This window comes from Melospiza melodia, chromosome 20, assembly GCF_035770615.1.
Source record: "Melospiza melodia melodia isolate bMelMel2 chromosome 20, bMelMel2.pri, whole genome shotgun sequence".
In the NCBI taxonomy this organism is placed as follows: domain Eukaryota; kingdom Metazoa; phylum Chordata; class Aves; order Passeriformes; family Passerellidae; genus Melospiza; species Melospiza melodia.
This window is the reverse complement of record NC_086213.1, coordinates 14,284,500-14,304,041: the sequence shown is the minus strand read 5'-3', so window position 1 is coordinate 14,304,041 and position 19,542 is coordinate 14,284,500. Positions and strand designations below refer to the sequence as shown.

The 19,542-nt window shown below is 46.2% G+C and overlaps 1 protein-coding gene across 1 annotated transcript in view; it reads right to left on the bottom strand.

The window, feature by feature from the left end:
* TMEM132C (transmembrane protein 132C) overlaps nucleotides 1–19,542 on the bottom strand; it is a 165,773-nt gene that overhangs the window by 28,369 nt on the left and 117,862 nt on the right. Inside the window, exon 4 of the mRNA XM_063173218.1 lies at nucleotides 9,305–9,488. Coding sequence (XP_063029288.1) covers nucleotides 9,305–9,488 — 184 coding nt within the window. The remainder of the gene's footprint in view (nucleotides 1–9,304; nucleotides 9,489–19,542) is intronic.

Below are 19,542 nucleotides of genomic sequence, written 5' to 3'. Positions count from 1 at the left end.
TTTACTCCTCGGGGCTAGGACTCCCCTGGCAGTGCTGGAGCAGGGGAGGCAGACCAGCATCCCCATTTAAGCAGGGAATTTTCCTTCCCACAGAAGCAGAATGATGTTGTACAGAATGATGCTGTCAGCCAACCCTTGCTCAGGAAATTCATGTCCATGCCCATTGCAGAGATGAGTCAACTGCAGTGGGCCCAAGCCACAGGGCCAGGAGAGGCAGAGCCCGGTGCAGACAGACATGTGGCTCCCACCCCGCCAGACAATTCCTATTTTTGCTGTCAGAGCTCCCAGGGCTCAATGAGCAGCCCGTAATTGGGATGAGGTAAGGGCAGCGAGGAGGAATGACTGAGTCTGGAATTTATTTACTCCCACTCCAGGCTGGCTCCCGCAGCTCGCAGGCAGCCTTGCAGCATATGCCTGAGGGTACCTGTGCCAGCTGGCAGCTCCTCCCAGCCCTGCTTTTCCACACTTCCAATTGACATTTTGTCCCAGCTCCAGAGGGAGGCTCCTCTGCTGGCCCCACCAAGCAGCAAGCTGTGTAAAACTCCCCCAAAAAAGGCACGGAGGAGCCTGGACACAGCGATGCTGAGGAGCCAGGGCTGAGACGGATGGCTCTGCTCTCTGCTGCCGACATCATCTGAGCGGCAGGAGCAGCTCCCCAAAAGCAGAGCTCAAGAGCACAGAGGTTACAGCAAGCCTGGCCCTCGGCCAGCCCGGTGCTGCTCCGGAGCACAAGGGAAGGGAGTTCACCTTTAAACCACACAGAGGTGATTTCTGCCCGCGCGCTGTTCCCCAGAGCTACATCCTGGTAAAGCCTGGTTTATGCAAATGGAAATAGAAGTGTTGTGCCAGGGTAAAAAATGTCCACATTACAGAAGGAAAGGAGATGAAGTGGCTCTCCCTGGCACAGCACACTGAGAGGGGAGCTCAGTAATGAAGCTCAAGGCTTGAGCTGCAAGCAGCAGTTTGGGGGTAGAAGGTGTAAATAAATGTGCAATTCTGCAGAGCCATGAGTATGTGAGCACTAACACTCTGCTGTGCCTCTCAATGCTGAATTTACAGGCTAATGCTTCCCTCTGTCATTTCCTCAAACTTCCCAGTGAACTTGAGTTATTTTTGCACTTATTTAGTTTAAGCAAAACACTCATTGCACAGGCTCCAAAGGACACAGAGCTCTGCTCCTACAGACCTTGGGGAGCAGAGCACAGCACAGTCACTCCTCTGGCACTGACACTCAGCATTCAACAGTCACCTCCTGCAATTAATAAAACTGCACTGTTGCTATTTTTCACTAATAGAGGATTTCCAAAAGCAAATTACAGCCATAAATTACATCATTACAGCCTCTATTATTGTTCTGTGGAGTAACAAATCTTGCAGAAAGACAATCAGCTCTGCTAGAGGAAAAAAAAATACAGAGGACAAATCAGATGATTGGGACCTGATTAAAATTAATGTCAGTGGTACTTTTTTCCATTTGCCTGCTGAAATTCCCTCTCTCACCAGCGTGCTGGTGGTCATGCCATGGTGCTGGAGCATTAAATATTAGGCATGATTTGTTTCTGAGGGGAAAGTCTAGTGTTTGTGTGGATTCTCTTTGCAGTTTAACTGGGGACTAAGGACACAGCAATGGGGCCATAAGGGCTGGGCTGGGATTCCCTCAGCACATGGGATCACATGGAGAGCTGGGGCATCTTTTAAAGGGGTTTTTTGGTGAGGTTTGGTGAGGTTCTGGTAGCCCTCTGGTTCTGGGGTTATGGATGAATCCAATGCCATCCCCACTGCTGCTCCCCTTCCGCAGAGGAGAGCCAGAAGCAGAGTGAGCTCTGTCCTCTGCACTGTGCTCAGCCCTGCCCTGGTTCCTCTGCCTTATCTCCCTCAAGCACAAGCAGCGAGTTTGAAGTGCAGATTGTGAGTGAATTCCATGACAAACATCCCCAGTGATGAGCATCTGTCTGGATAATGAACTGTAAACTGAGAGCAGGGCACGGCAAACATGAGCCAAGCAAATTAAAGGTGAAAAGTTCCTGGGTTTTCAAGGTGTGGGGGCAGTTCATTAAAACACTAAATCTTATAAAAGTCATGGTGATGCTTTAACCCCATGCTCCCTCATTACATCCCATTAGAGTGAGGCATTTTCTGGTGTCTCCATCGTTCCACTGTCCAAGCTGGAACACCTCAGAGATGATAAATTACAGTTCAGCCTGAACAATGCACACTTCTGCTAAGCAAACATTTAAACATTTCACCTGCTGGAGGAGAGGGAGGCCTCCCCCAGAAATACCAGAACCCTCTTTACAGATCAAAATCATCATTGGAAGCTGCCAATGAAGAGAAATCCCTTCTGGTTTTGTGTATGGGTCACAGCTATCCCACCTCAGCTCAGCTGGCTGAGACACTGCTCTGTTTGTAGCTGCCACTTCCTGGGAGTGACAGCATGAGGAGCTGCAGGCCGTTTACCCTCCAGGGAAAAGCATAAAATAAAATAAAATAAAATAAAATAAAATAAAATAAAATATTAAATAAAATAAAATAAAATATAAAATAAAATAAAATAAAATAAAATAAAATAAATAAAATAAAATAAAACAAAATATAAAATAAAATAAAATATAAAATATAAAACAAAATAAAATATAAAATAAAATAAAATAAAATAAAATAAAATAAAATAAAATAAAAAATATAAAATAAAATATAAAATAAAATAAAATAAAATAAAATGTAAAATAAAATAAAATAAAATAAAATATAAAATAAAATAAAAGAAAATATAAAATAAAATAAAATAAAATAAAATAAAATATAAAATAAAAAATAAAATAAAATAAAATAAAATATTAAATAAGCTAAAATAAACTAAAATAAACTAAAATAAACTAAAATAAAATATTAAATAAAATAAAATATAAAATAAACTAAAATAAACTAAAATAAAATATTAAATAAAATAAAATATTAAATAAACTAAAATAAACTAAAATAAAATATTAAATAAAATAAAATATAAAATAAAATAAAATAAAATAAAATAAAATAAAATAATAAAAAAATAAAAGAAAATAAAAAATATAAATAAAATGAAAATATAAAAAAATAAAATAAAATAAAATAAAATAAAATAAAATAAAATAAAATAAAATAAAATTAAATTAAATTAAATTAAATTAAATTAAATTAAAAAAATTAAATAATAAAAAAATAAAACAAAATAAAAAATATAAATAAAATAAAAATATAAAAATAAAATAAAATAAAATAAAATAAAATAAAATAAAATAAAATAAAATAAAATAAAATAAAATAAAATAAAATAAAATAAAATAATGTTTGCTGTCTGGAGTTAGTTTGGACAGTGGATGTGCATTTACCAGTTAAGTCCAGACAATCACCTCCTAGCTACAGCTAATGAGAAAGCTGAGTTGAGGGAGAACTGGTGCATTATTCCAGAGGAGAAGGCAGCACCCAGCCATGGAGGCTGCTGGGTGCCATTCCCTGTCCCACATAAGCCATGCCATGCTCTCCCAGCTGTTTCCTGCTCCCAGCCCTGGCAGCAGCAGCAGCAGCAGCTCTGTGCCCAGCAGTGCAGCCAGAGCAGCACCTGCTGCAGTGCTGGCCATGGCTGAGCTCTGCCAAGCCCGAACTGCCCAGCACAGGCTGCAGATTGATCACCGGTGAGGAACCCCCTGCCTTCCGCTCCAGCTCTCTGCCAGCTGCAAACATCTGCCAGCAGCGGCCTCTGGAGCTGCTCTGCCCCTGCTGGCAGTGCCCTCTGCCCTCCTCCATCTGCTCTGGGCTGGCCACAGTCCCGAGCAGCTCCAGCACCGAGGGCAGCCCCTCCTGAGCACAGCTCACTCTGCTGGCACGTGTGGCAGCTGCAATATTGCCTCTGTGGCTGTGCTAAGCAGCCCGAATTTAAATCAGCTGTCACTTCAAATATTCGCTGCTGTCTAAGATGTCTTCTTCTGGTGGGGCAGTACCACACTTAAAGCTGAACCACCGCTTCAAACAACCCCCAAAATACACCACAAGACAACACAGCCTCCAGATTTCACACATTACACAGTGCAGTGCCAGGAGCTGACCCAAGTGTCCCCCTGGCAGCTCTGCTGTCCCTCCTTTCCCTTTCAGGAGCTCAGTTCCACTTGACCCAGCCCCTGACGTGGATCAGCTGGGCTCACACAGAATTCTCCAGAGGTTTCTGACACTCCTCTTCCAGGGGAGCATTCTGGTATCTGAACATCCAGCAGCCAATAATTTATTTTGTGTCTCCCTGCACATTCTTGTTGTTCTGCAATGATTTGTTTGCTTAGCAGGCTTTGCCTCCTGTCAAGACTAAGAAGCATCCATTAAGCCTCACATTAACATTTCTCAGAGATCTTTAAAAATCTGGAAGTTAGCTGGCCCCACCTCTCCTCAGCATCTTAAAAATCCCAAAGTAATTCATCCCACAGCACTGTCAGACTGGAGATACTCAAGAGGAAATTGCACATACTCATAGAAAATGGTATTCAGCTTGGACCAACGGAAATACTCATTGCAGCCAGCTGGGACGGCCTCACTGATCCATTCTCATTTCCTGCAAAGGTAGGGCTCAATGTGACTGTACAAAGCAGGAATGCAGTAAATGGAGGGAAGCAGAAGCTGGAGGCAAAGTGTAAGGGCTGTAGAAATGATCTCTGGGACTTAAAAAGGCAGACTTAAATTGAGTAATTTTGGGTTCTTTATGCTGCCTGCACCTTCTGACCAATTTGAGATCAATGAAAAACAGTTTGTCCATGTTCTGCTTTTGTTTCCTGATGGGCAGGCAGCACAAAAAGCCAATTCTCTCCAGATAAGGTGAATCAATCAGCACTGCAGGTCCCAGTCCTTGTGTGACACAGTGCTTTACACTGGCAGGTGCAGAGCCCTCAGCTGATATCAACAATTTATGCACAATTGGTGCAATTCCATCCCCCCAAACCTGAAGGAAGCAATGCTGCCCTTCAGAGCAGCCTGCACTGGGGGAGGCACAGGAGCATCTCTGTGTGTCCCTTCTCACCAGGGCATTGGGACTCTGCTCTTGCACACTAACTCTGAAATCTCCTGACTTCAGGTTCCGCTCAGGGCTGCAGAGCTGATCCAAGCTGTCCCAGTCAGCACTATTAATAGAATAGCTCCATTTTGCATAAAATAAATTTCCTAAGCTCCCGGTATTTATTTCATGTGAGTCATAACTGAATTATCTGAGACAATACCTGTCAGCTGAAAAGTCTGACACGTGGATGATCTGTTTGTTCATTTGTTTGTTTGTGATAAGCAAATCAGGAAATGGATTTTTCCTTCTGGAAAGCTCCTCTGTGCCTGTTGTCTCCACTTCACCAAAGAGTGAAAGATGAACCAGAGTGAGAATTCTGCACTTGTGTGCCCTTGAACTAGATAGAGCTTTATGGTGTGAACTCACACACTGTGCAGGGATGAAAACTCTATTTATTCAGGTCCATATTTTAAAATGGTATTGCAGGGACTTCATTACAATGAAATACCTTAAAAAATCCTTCCCTTAGGGAACAGCAGACACAAATGTGTATATAAAACAACAGTGCTTTGGGAGCTAAGGTTTTGATCAGCTCTGTTTTAATGGAAAGCCAGTTAACAAGCACACATAAAACTGTCAAAAAGTGGTTTTGGCTGAGTCACAGCTCTGCAGTGGGTGCTGCAGCAGGAGCACCAACACTGCGAGTTCAGAATGCACAGAAACACACAAACCAAGCACCATGAGCAAAAGGCACACGAGGAACTGCAGTGCCTGATGAGCAGCTGGGAGTCTCAGCCACACACTGATGCTGGCCCTGCCAGGGTACTGTGTGTGCACACTGGAGACTGGAGCAAGCAGAGCTCACAGGATGTTCTTCCACAGGGGAAGGATTCACTTTGTACCAGGGTGCACCAGCTCCCATCAGCAGATGGATCTGCTGATTTACCCTACCCCTTGCTCCACTGAGCCAAGCCCTACCAGGCTATTTTAAAATTTCAGGTTCAGTTCTTGCTGACAATGTCAATTCTTTAATCTCTTTCAGAACGCCATAGCAGCAGTTGCACTAATCTTTTGAAGACCACTTGGTTTTCATCTTACAACTCTTTCTGTAATGTAATCAGGCACAGGGCAATAAAAGATACATGATCTTTCTTGCTTCATAAGTTTGGAATGGCTCACAGGAGACCAGCTCTAGTCCATGGGTCAGAGCAGCCTTTATCCAAGTTCCACCCAAAGCAGAGAGAAGTTTGCTCAGAGACTTTCCAGGTGTCCCTCAGAGCAGGGCAGGACCTGAGCAGCCCCACAGCTGGGACACTGCAGTGTCCTTGAGCAGCTCCTTCTCGTGCTCACTCTTAAAAATGTGCAGTGACAGCTTTGACTCTGCATGTCTGCAGCTCTACCCTGGAACTCTCCATGCTTAAACCAACAAAATCTCCTTTCCCCAGAGGAGCACAAACCCCACTGGCTGCTCAACACTGAGATGTCATTCCTGGACACGGCCTGTGCTGCTGCTGTGCTGGGCAGGGCAGACACAGACTCTGAGCTGCCTCCAGCAGGGCCAGGGTCACCCCCTGTGCTTGCAGGGACTCCTGGACTGAGCAGGAGCTGCCAGGTAATCAGCCCAGCTGGAGATTAATGCCTGCACGAGGGGAGCACCCTGGCTGGGTGTGCAGGGTTAGCTGAGAGAGAAGTGAAATTCCCTTTATCTACAACATCCTGCCAGTAAAGCCAATTGTGCTCTGCTGCTCCATCCAGCTGCATTCTGTTAACACAGTGTATTTTGGCTCTGGCTAAGTGTTATCACAAGGCACAGCAATGAGATAAACACAAGAAAGCTTTGTGGAGAGAAAGGTTTAATGATTTCATTGTTTGAACCCTCTGTTTGAACCCACAGTGCCCACTGGCAATCTGTTGGGAATAAAGGATCTTGCCTTACATGATTTATTCAACACTAAACTCGTCCTTTTAGACCTCCAGTTCTTACAGGAACCCTCGCAGGCAGATGAATTTTAATGCAGGACAGACACAAGTCTGCAAGGACCCTGTATGCAAGAGCAGAGGCATCACACCCTGACAGGAGATATCAGAATCTCCATTCCCTCAGATATGGAACACAGAGAGAAGCTGATGAATTCTTTCATGAAGAGAGCAAGAAGACACAAAGTCTGCCAGCAGACACATGTCTGTTGTCTGGCAGTGGAAGGCATCTATCTCAAACTAAAATCTGACCACAAAAATTCTGCTTCGTGCACGTTCTCCAGCCCTTAGAGGGCAGATGCTCCAATAAATACTCCCTGTTCAAGCTGACAGGTAATGAGGACAATTATTTCCCCCTCAGATCTGGAATGCAGTGCAGCCTTTCTGCTGACTTAACAGACTGTGGATCAGGAAATTGCTGGCCATGACCTCATTTGATATGAGCAGCAGTTTCACTCTTCAAAGGGGAAGAATATATTGAAGACTGGGACTTCCAGGAAATAATACTCATCTAATTATCTGCTGAACATTGTTCGAAGAAAAGGCTGCCAGAATTGTGCCACCAAGATGATGCACTGGAGGGACAACATTCACAAGAAGCAGAGAGCAATGTCTAACTCTTCTTCCAGATCCTGAGCAACAGAAAATAAAATGCCTGCCCAACAACAGCACAGCTGAAATGCCGGAGAATCCAGTGAAATTCCTTATTTTCCAAAAACACTGAGCAGGGAGAGCAGATTTTAACCCAAACCATTTACCCACAGGAAAGTCTGCACTTCATGATTCTTAAATATACTATTGAGGCTATTACTGTTTTCTATTTTTGACCTCAAACCAGAAGTTCCTACACTATTAGGTCATCAAGCAGAAGAATCAGTATCAGCCTCAGCCTACCAAGGACCAAGCAGCCTGGCCTTCAGCAGGAGGTCCTTGAGGCCCTAACGAGTTGCAAGTTCAAGGTAATGAGAAAAAATCTACTGGGTTTTGTGGGAAAAGCCAAGAAACTGAGGGTTTAAACATGAGGGAGACAGTTGGAGAGGCTGCATCCCTTCCTCTGAGAATCCTTTCCTCTTGGCATACTTTCCCTCTCAGTATCCCTTCCTCTGAGCATCCCTTCCCTCTGAGCATCCCTTCCCTATCAGCATCCCTTCCCTCTCAGCATCCCTTCCTCTGAAAATCCTTTCCTCTGAGGATCCCTTCCCTCTCATCATCCCTCTCCTGTGGGGTCAGTGCAGCACCTGGGTGCTGTGCCCAGGGTGAGGATGGTTCTGTTTTGTGGGGTCAGTGTAGGGTGCTGTGCCCAGGGTGAGGATGGTTCTGTTTTGTGGGGTCAGTGTAGGGTGCTGTGCCCAGGGTGAGGATGGTTCTGTTTTGTGGGGTCAGTGTAGGGTGCTGTGCCCAGGGTGAGGATGGTTCTGTTTTGTGGGGTCAGTGTAGGGTGCTGTGCCCAGGGTGAGGATGGTTCCTGTTTCGTGGGGTCAGTGTAGGGTGCTGTGCCCAGGGTGAGGATGGCTCCTGTTTTGTGGGGTCAGTGTAGGGTGCTGTGCCCAGGGTGAGGATGGTTCTGTTTTGTGGGGTCAGTGTAGGGTGCTGTGCCCAGGGTGAGGATGGTTCCTGTTTTGTGGGGTCAGTGTAGGGTGCTGTGCCCAGGGTGAGGATGGCTCCTGTTTTGTGAGGTCAGTGTAGGGTGCTGTGCCCAGGGTGAGGATGGTTCCTGTTTCGTGGGGTCAGTGTAGGGTGCTGTGCCCAGGGTGAGGATGGCTCCTGTTTTGTGGGGTCAGTGTAGGGTGCTGTGCCCAGGGTGAGGATGGTTCTGTTTTGTGGGGTCAGTGTAGGGTGCTGTGCCCAGGGTGAGGATGGTTCTGTTTTGTGGGGTCAGTGTAGGGTGCTGTGCCCAGGGTGAGGATGGTTCTGTTTTGTGGGGTCAGTGTAGGGTGCTGTGCCCAGGGTGAGGATGGTTCTGTTTTGTGGGGTCAGTGTAGGGTGCTGTGCCCAGGGTGAGGATGGTTCTGTTTTGTGGGGTCAGTGTAGGGTGCTGTGCCCAGGGTGAGGATGGTTCTGTTTTGTGGGGTCAGTGTAGGGTGCTGTGCCCAGGGTGAGGATGGTTCTGTTTTGTGGGGTCAGTGTAGGGTGCTGTGCCCAGGGTGAGGATGGTTCCTGTTTTGTGGGGTCAGTGAGGGTGCTGTGCCCAGGGTGAGGATGTTCCCAGAGGCAGTGGCAGGGCAGGGAGCACTCCCTGCTGAGGCTGAGGCTGAGCTGAGGCCGGCCCTGCCTGCTCAGCGCGGGTGGGCACGGGCTGGGAGGGGCTCTTACCATGGCCAGGGGCACGATGGCCACCAGGTCCTTCTGGCAGATGAAGATCTCGGCCAGGGCGGGCTCGGAGGAGCCGTGCTGGGGGTACTCCACCTGCCAGCTGATGGGCTGCGTGCCCGACAGGCTGCTGAAGCTGGCGATCTCAAACTCCAGCTGCACGACCTCGTGGAACAGGCTGGTGCTCCTGGGGACAGCAAACAGAGCCATTACTGGGGTGCAGGGCTGCTGAGGGGAGCCAGCTATTCCCTGCAAGCTCAGATGTCTATTCAGCGCTTCTACGAGACTTTATCCAATCTACAACTGCCTCAGAGCACACAAACTGGAATTATCCAAAATTACCAAAGCTTCTGCTACGGGCACTGTGGAGGGATGGAATCCAGGTTATTGTAACCCACTTACTCCATTCCAAGTTCTGTTTGATTTTTCAAATATGTTTCACACTCTGAGTTGGATCTGAACTCTGATAACCAAAGTTAAGGCCAGTGCAGCTCATGCAGGCTGAGGAGCCCAGAATTGCTGCAGCCAAAAAGAAAACCAAGGTTTCTTGTAGATGTCCACCACCAAAACCACAGAAATCCGCAGCAATCGGTGCTGAGGATCACAATCAGAAGCTCAGTGTAACAAGTGTGGCAAAGCCATTAAACAATTAACAGGATTAAATGAAAAAAATGACAATTTTAGTCTAACCTTAGAGGTGCTCTCTGGAAATTAAAATCTCAGGCAGCTGAGATAAAATAAAGAAAAAAGCTGTGGCAGGTAAAATATACCACAAACTCACTAAGCAAATTTGAAAAACAAATATGAAAAGACATGCTGGAAATGTTTCTCCTCATATTAAATTCTGTAACTACACCAGAAATAATAAGAATATATGAAAGACATTTGCTGGACTAGCTGCTGGCTTAATTAAAAATAAAAAAAAAAGTTGAAATCCTCTTCATTAGAAATTATCCATTAAATTCCCTGGAACTGCCCAAATGCCTTCCCACAGTGTTAATATTCCACTGAAAATTCCTGCAACCCAACCCCAGCTGAAATGATTTGAAAATGAAGGGAATGACAGGTAACTTCCCAGCTCAGTAACCCAATGCCAGCCTCATCACACCTTTGCCTGCATTCATCATGTAACAGCTCCCATTTTTCCTCTCTTTTTTCCATACAATACATGAAGGCCCATTTCTGAGAAAACCCATCAAGAACCGCTCATGTACAAAGCACTTACATTCTCAAGTGCTAGACTTCCTTTCTCCCTCTGAACTGAAATCACCATTTTCTGCTACTTAAGACATATTCTGTGCTTTACTTTGCATGATTACTTTGAAAGCAAATGGTTCCCCTGATAATTATTATTTTGATTATGGGTTTTCATTTGGATGGCTCCCTCTGAAAAGTCTTAATACTACCTAATGCTTGAAATTTATTTCCTTGCTGTTTTCTTGCTGTGTCAAAAGAGAGACATTGAGCACGTTTGTGACAGTGGCACATTTCCTGCCTGCATTCAGAGAGTGATTCTGGGCAGTGATGTGATGGATGGATGGGTTTAGCAATTCATAACTCAAGCCCAGCCTATTGCCACTTGAAGAGCTCCTACTAAATAAATCTCAGCCTGTAAATAGGAGGCAGCTGCAGTGACTGGGGTTTGCACTCTTCTGGGACAGCTCCAGGTGAACACACACTGCAGGAATGTGGTCATTTATGTGCACACATGAGCACAGGTGAACACACACTGCAGGAATTTGGTCATTTATGTGCACACATGAGCACAGGTGAACACACACTGCAGGTGAACACACACTGCAGGAATTTGGTCCTTTATGTGCACACATGAGCAGAGGTGAACATACACTGCAGGTGAACACACACTGCAGGTGAACACACACTGCAGGAATGTGGTCATTTATGTGCACACATGAGCACAGGTGAACACACACTGCAGGAATGTGGTCATTTATGTGCACACACGAGCACAGGTGAACACACACTGCAGGTGAACACACACTCCAGGTGAACACACACTGCAGGTGAACACACACTGCAGGAATGTGGTCATTTATGTGCACACATGAGCACAGGTGAACACACACTGCAGGAATTTGGTCATTTATGTGCACACATGAGCACAGGTGAACACACACTCCAGGTGAACACACACTGCAGGAATTTGGTCATTTATGTGCACACATGAGCACAGGTGAACACACACTGCAGGTGAACACACACTGCAGGAATGTGGTCATTTATGTGCACACATGAGCACAGGTGAACACACACTGCAGGAATGTGGTCATTTATGTGCACACATGAGCACAGGTGAACACACACTGCAGGAATTTGGTCATTTATGTGCACACATGAGCACAGGTGAACACACACTGCAGGTGAACACACACTGCAGGAATGTGGTCATTTATGTGCACACATGAGCACAGGTGAACACACACTGCAAGGAATTTGGTCATTTATGTGCACACATGAGCACAGGTGAACACACACTGCAGGAATTTGGTCATTTATGTGCACACATGAGCACATGCAAAGACACCTGGATCGCCTGAGCTGCAGTGTGCGTTTGGCTGCTACAGGCACCACTGTGCCCCAGATTAATGACACCTGAAATGACATTATTTGCACCATTTCTAGTTCTGATTCTTAGTAACTGGCAGAGAAAAAGTTTTTCCATGTGATTGACCATCCCAGTGCTTTCACTCCCACCAAATGGAGAATAAATCTTTGCACACATCAGAGCTGCTCCAAGAGCTAATGAACTCCAGGAAAGGTCTGCAGATGAAGAAGTTTGCCTGCATTTCCCCAAAGATCCTCTGCAATCTTTCCAACACAAGCCCCACAGCTCTGCTGGCAGCTCCAGAGAGCTGCAGGAGGGAGCCTGCAGGTGGGGAGGAGCTCATTCCCAGCCAGCCCTGACTCCCAAACCTCCTCTCCCTTCCCTGAGTGCCCCAGCCCTGCTCCAGGACTCAGCAGGGGCTGGGGACACTCTCAGGCCATTGGAAGGCTGGCACAGGTAAGGACCAGATCTGGGTTTTGCCAAATCTTTTTGGTTCTGGTGTCACTGGCCAGCACAGCACTGAGTTCTGAAATGGCTTTCAGCATTCTAACACCATCCTGCACCTGAGGCCTGGTTTGGTGAGTTATTCTGGGACAGAAATCATTGTTATCACCTTTTACAAAACACCTCCAAGCTGGCATTTCCAGTTCTCCCCAGCACTGGTATCACTGAGCTCTCCTGTCCATGACAAAGACAGGCTGCTTTAGTGGTGGAGGGCCATAAAAATGGTACCAAAATCCATCTACAGTTCTCTGATTAATGCTAAAGTATTTTTTTCTGTAAAACATGAGATACAAAAAATGTCAAAAAATGTGCATGGTGCAAGACAAAGCTTTTCTTGGTGCCGTTCCAGGCTGACCTGCCCCAACATCCCAGCTCCTGCATCTGTGAGAGATGCTCCCCCCACAGCCCAGCAGCCTCGGTGCAATGTCACAGCATCATCACTTTCCTCCTTCCCTCTCCTCACAGAGCAAACAGAGGCGAGCAACAGCTGGGAAAGCATCCACTTGAAAACAAATCTGCCTTCAGAGATGTGTAATGGCTGAGGAAGAAATGCTTCTCCTGAAGCACATTTAATGTTCAGAGCTTGTTCACTGACTGAAACAGCAGTTCCTTAATATCCAGCATTTAGGAGTGCTCAGCAGCCGGAACAGCAAGTAATTATAAAACTTTTTTAAAGTACACAGCACGCAGTGATTGCAAATGAAGCTTCCTCAAGGAAGAGCTTCCAAGGAATCGCTCCAGGGTGGATAGATGAGTCTAATTTCATTGGATTGAGAGCTCCCCCGGGCCAGGTCGCTCCTTGGATGTGTTTGAATTTCCAGAAATGCGAATCATTCGTGGCCAGACTGCAGCACGGGCTGGCACGGGGGACTGGGGGCTCCTCTGGCTGTGCTGAGCAGCCCTGGCACGGTGGGTGTGGGCAGCAGGCACCAGCAGCAGCTGAAGGCACAGCTCCTCCCTGCTGGGGCCTGGGCATGCTGAGGAGATGCTGAGGAGATGCTGAGGAGATGCTGAGGAGATGCTGAGGAGATGCTGATGCTCACAGCTGAGCCTGCAGGCCAGGGATGGGGGAATGCACTCCTGGCAGGGGCTGGCAGCAAATGCTGCCCCAGGAGAATGGGCACAGAGCCCCTGCATGCCTCTGAGCAGCACAGTTTTGGGGAAAGAAGGTGGAGTGGAAATGTTCTGTTAATGGAAAGATAATAAAAGATGCATAAAAAGCAAAACAGAAGTGACATCAAGAGAAAATGCCAAGAAAGTTGCCAGCTGCTGCCAGCTGTGTGGGCAGCACACACCCTTGGGAGATCAGCAGTGCTAACTGCACCAGGATCTTTGGTTTTAGAAGATTTTTGAGTATGATATTAAGCATTCCTTTGCAAGTACTTATTGATCATTCAAACCTTCAGTGAAAAAAGAAATATTTCTCCCTAAGAAACATTTACCCTTGGAAGAAGATTTTCCTTCTATCCACATAGAGCGGGACTGGCTCTATCCAAAGCTGTACTTAATTTAATGCAGGGGATTTAAAACCTGGTACTGTGGGTGTACAACCCAGCCAAGCTCACACTGAGGGTAATGCCACAGACACTGAACACAAAATAGATTCTGCTTCTTTCTTCCCCTTTTCCAGACTCTCAGGGGTCTGGAAAAGGGGCAGCAATGGGAAACCTGCCCAGGGCTGAGCTGAGGCCAGGATCAGTGACCATGAGCCCAGCATCAGTGACCACCAAGGGCAGCATCAGTGACCATGAGCCCCAAATCAGTGACCACCAAGGGCAGCATCAGTGACCAGGCCTGTTCTGCACAGGTTTCCCAGGGCAGGGGGCAGAGGATGACCAAGGAAAGCACCCAGAGAGCTCAGCTGCTGCCAGGGCCATCAGCAGACAGAAATCTTTGCTGCATGCCCATCTGCAGGTGTGGCCCAGCAGTCTCTGATGAGAGATTTCACAGTGCTGGGTTATTGCTCCAAGTAATAGAGCAGTTTCCACTCTTAAATGAGTGAATCTGAGCACTGCTACGGGCTAAATCAATAATTTCGATTTATTACAGTGACTCTCAAAAGAGAAATTTCAAAAAGCCTAGATTAAAAACATTTTTTAGCCATCCTTTATTCCAATAGATTTTTACAGAAAGTGCCCAGGGATCCGAGAATACTTCGACCTGCTGGAAATTCAGCAACTCCTTTCGTCTGTAATGCTCTCCAGTTCTGACAGTGACGTCTTAATGCAAGATCAGCACTTAGCAAGTGACATAAAAAAATGGAGAGGAGCACAAAGCCCAGCATCCCCCAGTTACAGTGCACCGAAGGGATGGATTGAAACGTTCTCACCATGTGCAGGGACAAAGCCACCAGAGACTCAGGGCTTGTGTTCCTGCCATCCTCCATCTCCTGCTCTCCTGCACCTTTTCCCAACCACATCTGCTCACGGGGATTTCTGTAGGGAACACACCCTGGACCAGGCTGAGTCACAGCAATTGAAGGAAAATTAATGGTACAGAATTAGAACTGGAGCTGGGAGAGTGTGAGTGAAGGTGGCTTTAAAGATCATGGAATGGTTTGGGGGGAAAGGATCCTAAAAATCACTGAGTTCCACCCTCCTTACACCAGACCTGGCTGCTGCACCACTGCCCACCTGAAACACTTCTTCACATGGAGCACAAATGCTTAAATTAAGTTTCTTTCAGCAAATCCTTAATAAAAGCTGTTCCAAAGCAAACCCCCTCAACAAACTGGGAGAAGGATGTGGTAATTACAGAGTAATGCTAACTACTGGAGACAAAATGCAGCTAAAATATCTGATTTTGCAGTATCAACCTAGCTTTTACCTTTAAACCATAAAAACCAGCAGAGGATAAAGAAAAGGATGATCTATTTTGACATTAACAGAGAGGAGGACATAATTTCATGGAAATCTAAGACATTAAAAGTGCTATGAAGTTCTCCAAAGGAAAGTATCCAAGGTATAACTGTGCAAACTCTTGATCACCACAACATAATATCCGTGTGTATCCTCAGGAGGATGATATAATGCTGCACTTGATTTCTTTGTACAGCCCAGATCAGAGTTAGATTACTTAATAAGGTTTCTTGGCTTTCTTGTCATAAACTGTGATATAAAACATTGCTTTTTGATTAAGGTGTTTGGACCAGGACAGGAAATCTCATTTCACTTCCCAGCTCTTTCCACAGCATCCTTGAACGACCTCAGGCAAGACATGAAGACACAGATCCTGGCAGCTACAATAAAATCAATAGGCATTAGGCATTTAGAAACCCCTGGTGCCTGTCTGCCTCACCTGAACGTGGCACCTCTGCCATGAGCCCAGGATCCAGCTGCCTCCAGCCTCAGCAGGGCTGGGAAAGGCTGAAGAGCACTCCTGGTTCAGAGCTGCCATGTGGGAGGGCAATTCTCAGCTAATAAATGTGCACTGCCTGCATAGAGAGAGCCTAGGGTGGGATATTCCCGTGCCTTTATTTCCCAGGGGAACAAGGTGAGGAATAATTTATTCTGCCAGTCTCACAAAAACAACAAGCCAGTGCCTGAATGCGCTGTCCAAGCCTTGCCTACAGATGCTAATGTCAGTGATGTTCCACTGAGAGCAAGCAGCAAAAGCCACGTTGCTAACTGGAGTACAGAAAGCAGAAATGCTCCTCTCCTGGACAGGCAGGAAGCTGAACAAGACAGGCCCTGAAGGAGAGAGACCTGACTGGGGACCACAATAAATCCCCAATGCCTTCCTCCGATGCAGAGCAGGTTTCAGAGTCACTAATCACCGATAAAGGCTGCACTGAGGACAGCAGGCTCATCAGTCTTCTCTGATGCACAGGGCAGATGAGATTGATTTCTCCCTTTCCCAGAGGAATCAGGTGTGCAAGGCTCTGCCTCAGCCTGGAGCAGGCTGTGAGCAAACACAGCTCCTGAGCTGCCACCATCTCCCACCATCACTGCACTCCCCACTCCCTCTGCTCCAGGTGCAGGCTGCTCACGTCTTCATTACAATGGCACAGGACAAAACCCACAGGCAGACTGGTCAAGGCATCACTTCCACAGTGATTCATCACCTCCCCTGCCTCTGAGGACATTTTCTACTTGGTATTCACTCAGGGCTGGAACCTCTCCAGCAGCACCAGCAGTGAGCAGCATTTCCCTCTTAGGGGACAGCAAATGTGCAAGCACTGAAACGCTTCCAAGGGACAGCACTGGAGAGGAGACCCCGAACAGGTATTTTCAGAGACTCACTCCAAAGCCAGGGCTTTCAAAGGGAAAACAGGAGGCAGAATCTTCTCATCATCAGCCCTAGATTTCATGGCTCTTGCAGCTTGATAGATGCAGCAAGATGAGATCAAATACTCCAAAGGGGTTTTATCATTCCCATTTAATTGCTGACTTTAACAGCTTGGGAGCAGCCAGTGAAACATTTTCAGAGGCAGGAGAACACCTTTGACAAAGCAGTCTAGATAAGACATTTTCTGGGACAAATATCTTGCACATGTGTTTTACTCCATTTAGAAGCAGCAGTACCCCTGGAAATGATGTAAACTGCAATTATTAAATCCATTTGTGGACAGGCTCAGTCTCCACCTTCAGCCCAGTGAAGATGGAGACTGAGCCTGTCCACGAATGGATTTTGGCAGCTGCTGTTGCCATGAGCAGTTGATTTCTGTCCCAGCTGGGCCCTGGCCTGTGGCAGAGCTGTGCCCCAGGTGACACAGGGACCACAGGCAGGGACACAGGGACCAAAGGCAGGGACACAGCCCCACTGCTGCCTGCTGGGCTCCTGTGCAAGTCACAGCACTAGACACTCACCCTGAAACAAACTGAAATGAACCAGATGGCAAGAAAAATCCCATTTGGGTGTAGCTGAGTGTGCAGATCACATGTGGGATATGCACATCTCATTTACAAGTCAGGCGAATTCAGATTCCAGCTCCTGTAGTTCTTACTGGGTTGGGTTTTTTACTGCTCTGCCACCGTATTGGTGTTTGGCTCTGTTTAAAACTCCAAAAATATTTGTCCATAAAGGTCCCCATTCTCTCTCAACAGAGAATCTGCCTGCTGCAACAACACCTACCAAGTCAGCCATCCACCAGGCATGTTAAGCTGATATAATATCTGCATTTCCCAGAGGCAATGGATTAAAGAATGCACACATTTAATGCCTTAGTAAGGAGAATAACAGCCTGGAAGTGATGGATATTGTGGTGAAACAACTAAGAAAGTAACACTCAGGTGAACTGAAGTAGTTTTTCACACTTGGACAAAGTGCCTGAGCAAGGAAAATCCATTTTGTGGGTGCCAGCCCCAGGCTCCCCCTTGGACACCAGTGCAGCTTTCCAAGCTCCCCCTGCCAGGGGCTGTTTCTGAGCAGAAGCAATGATCACAGCTGCTGTAGCAGTGAATGAACAGAGCTCCAGCTCAGCTGCACAGCTTCTCTGGGTGTTTGTGAAGCTGCCTGGATAGAGAGAAAAAGACCTTGAAATGAGCTGTGTCCTCTGAGAAATAAACCCAACAGCTGCAATTTCACCACACAGCAAACCCAGTTTGTGTGCAGCCCCTCGGACTGGGAGCTGCAGGGAATTGAATAATGCTGTGTTCAGCCCAAAGCTGGAGAATACCAGTCTGGGGAAGGTGCAGAAGAAGTTTTCTTTCTAGGAAGTCAATATAGTTTTGCAAGCTTCACTAAGGAGCCCTCTGCAGCCTGAGTGTATTCCTCTCCCACAGTCTCAGGTATCTCCTGTCTCAGACCATATTTTTCCCCTTATTTGTATTTGTATGATGTCTTTTAACCCTACTCTTTTGTTATAAATTCTCTTCAATGATGTGTGCTGCTCACATGGTCTCTCCCATGCTGAAGTCACAAGTAGATGAAGCAGAAACCCAAACCAGTCTGAGGAAAACACTGAGCAGCAGCAGTGGGATAAATCCTGAGCTCATGGAACTCCCTGTAAATGGGAATGGCCCCAGTGAAAACTGGGAGGGCCAGGTCAGCAGAACTAGATGGGTTTTAAGCTCCCTTCCAGCCCAGGCCGTTCCACGATTCTACAATTCCCTGTCTGCTTTCCCAGTCTTTTTTCCTTCTTATGAATGTTTAAAACAAAGGAGAATGAGCTGGTGCTAGTGAATGTCCTGGGGAAATCAGACAAAAACGTGGCCAACTTCAGGCTGCAGTTATAAACCAGCTCTTATTCAAATTTACAAAAACCACAGACCCTGGGGCTTTCAGTAGCTGCAGTTCTGCAAGTCTGATGGACAAACCTTTATTTTACAGTTCATAAAGCAAAGCTTAACAACGCTGCCTTCCTAATGCCATCCAAAGATCTTGCTCATTGTAAATTTAAAAAGAAGCTTACTGAAAGTGGAACCAGCATAAATACTGGAGGTAGATCCATTACATTTCATGATACAGTTATCTGGTGGTCGCTCACTCCTCCTGCTCAAGGATAATAAAGGGAAAATGTCCCCATGACATTCAGTGGCAGAAATGTCATTGCTGAAGTGCCAATGATGTGCAATTAACATTTTTAAGGATTCATTTAAAGGGATACTGTCACGGCTGATAGATCTGAGATCACACCAACTATCTGCCTTTGGATTTCTGCCTAATTCAGCTGCTCACTAGCAATCTCACCCTCTCACTTCTGGATATTTATATTTTCCTTTCTCCTTACGTCTACTGCATTGAGGGTGCTATAAAAATTGGATCATTTTATAGATTTATCATTTTATGTTTTATCATTCAAGGCCAGGCTGGATGGGACCTGGAGGAACTGGTCTGATGGAAGGTGTCCCTGCCCAAGTTAAGGGTTTGGAATTGGACGATCTTTAAGGTCACTTCCAACCCAAACCATTCTAGGATTCTCTGACTTCTCCCCCACTCCATCACTAATGTTGTATCACAATCTGAGTTGCTACCCAAAAAAAAGTTTTCCTTTTTTCAATGTTCTGCTTTCCACAAACAAGTTGTAATTTTCACAATGAAAAATACTTTGTTTTTCAGAGAGAACTAAGCTGTGGGGCAAAAGCTGGTGTTAGGGTGGACTAACAAAGAAGTCACTGTGCATTGTGAATGAAGGCACTGTCAGGAGCAGGGTGGGGATCCAGGTCTGGACTCTGTTCATGAGGAGAAGTGCTGGATCTTTGTTCCACGGCATTTGTATCCAACCCTGCTG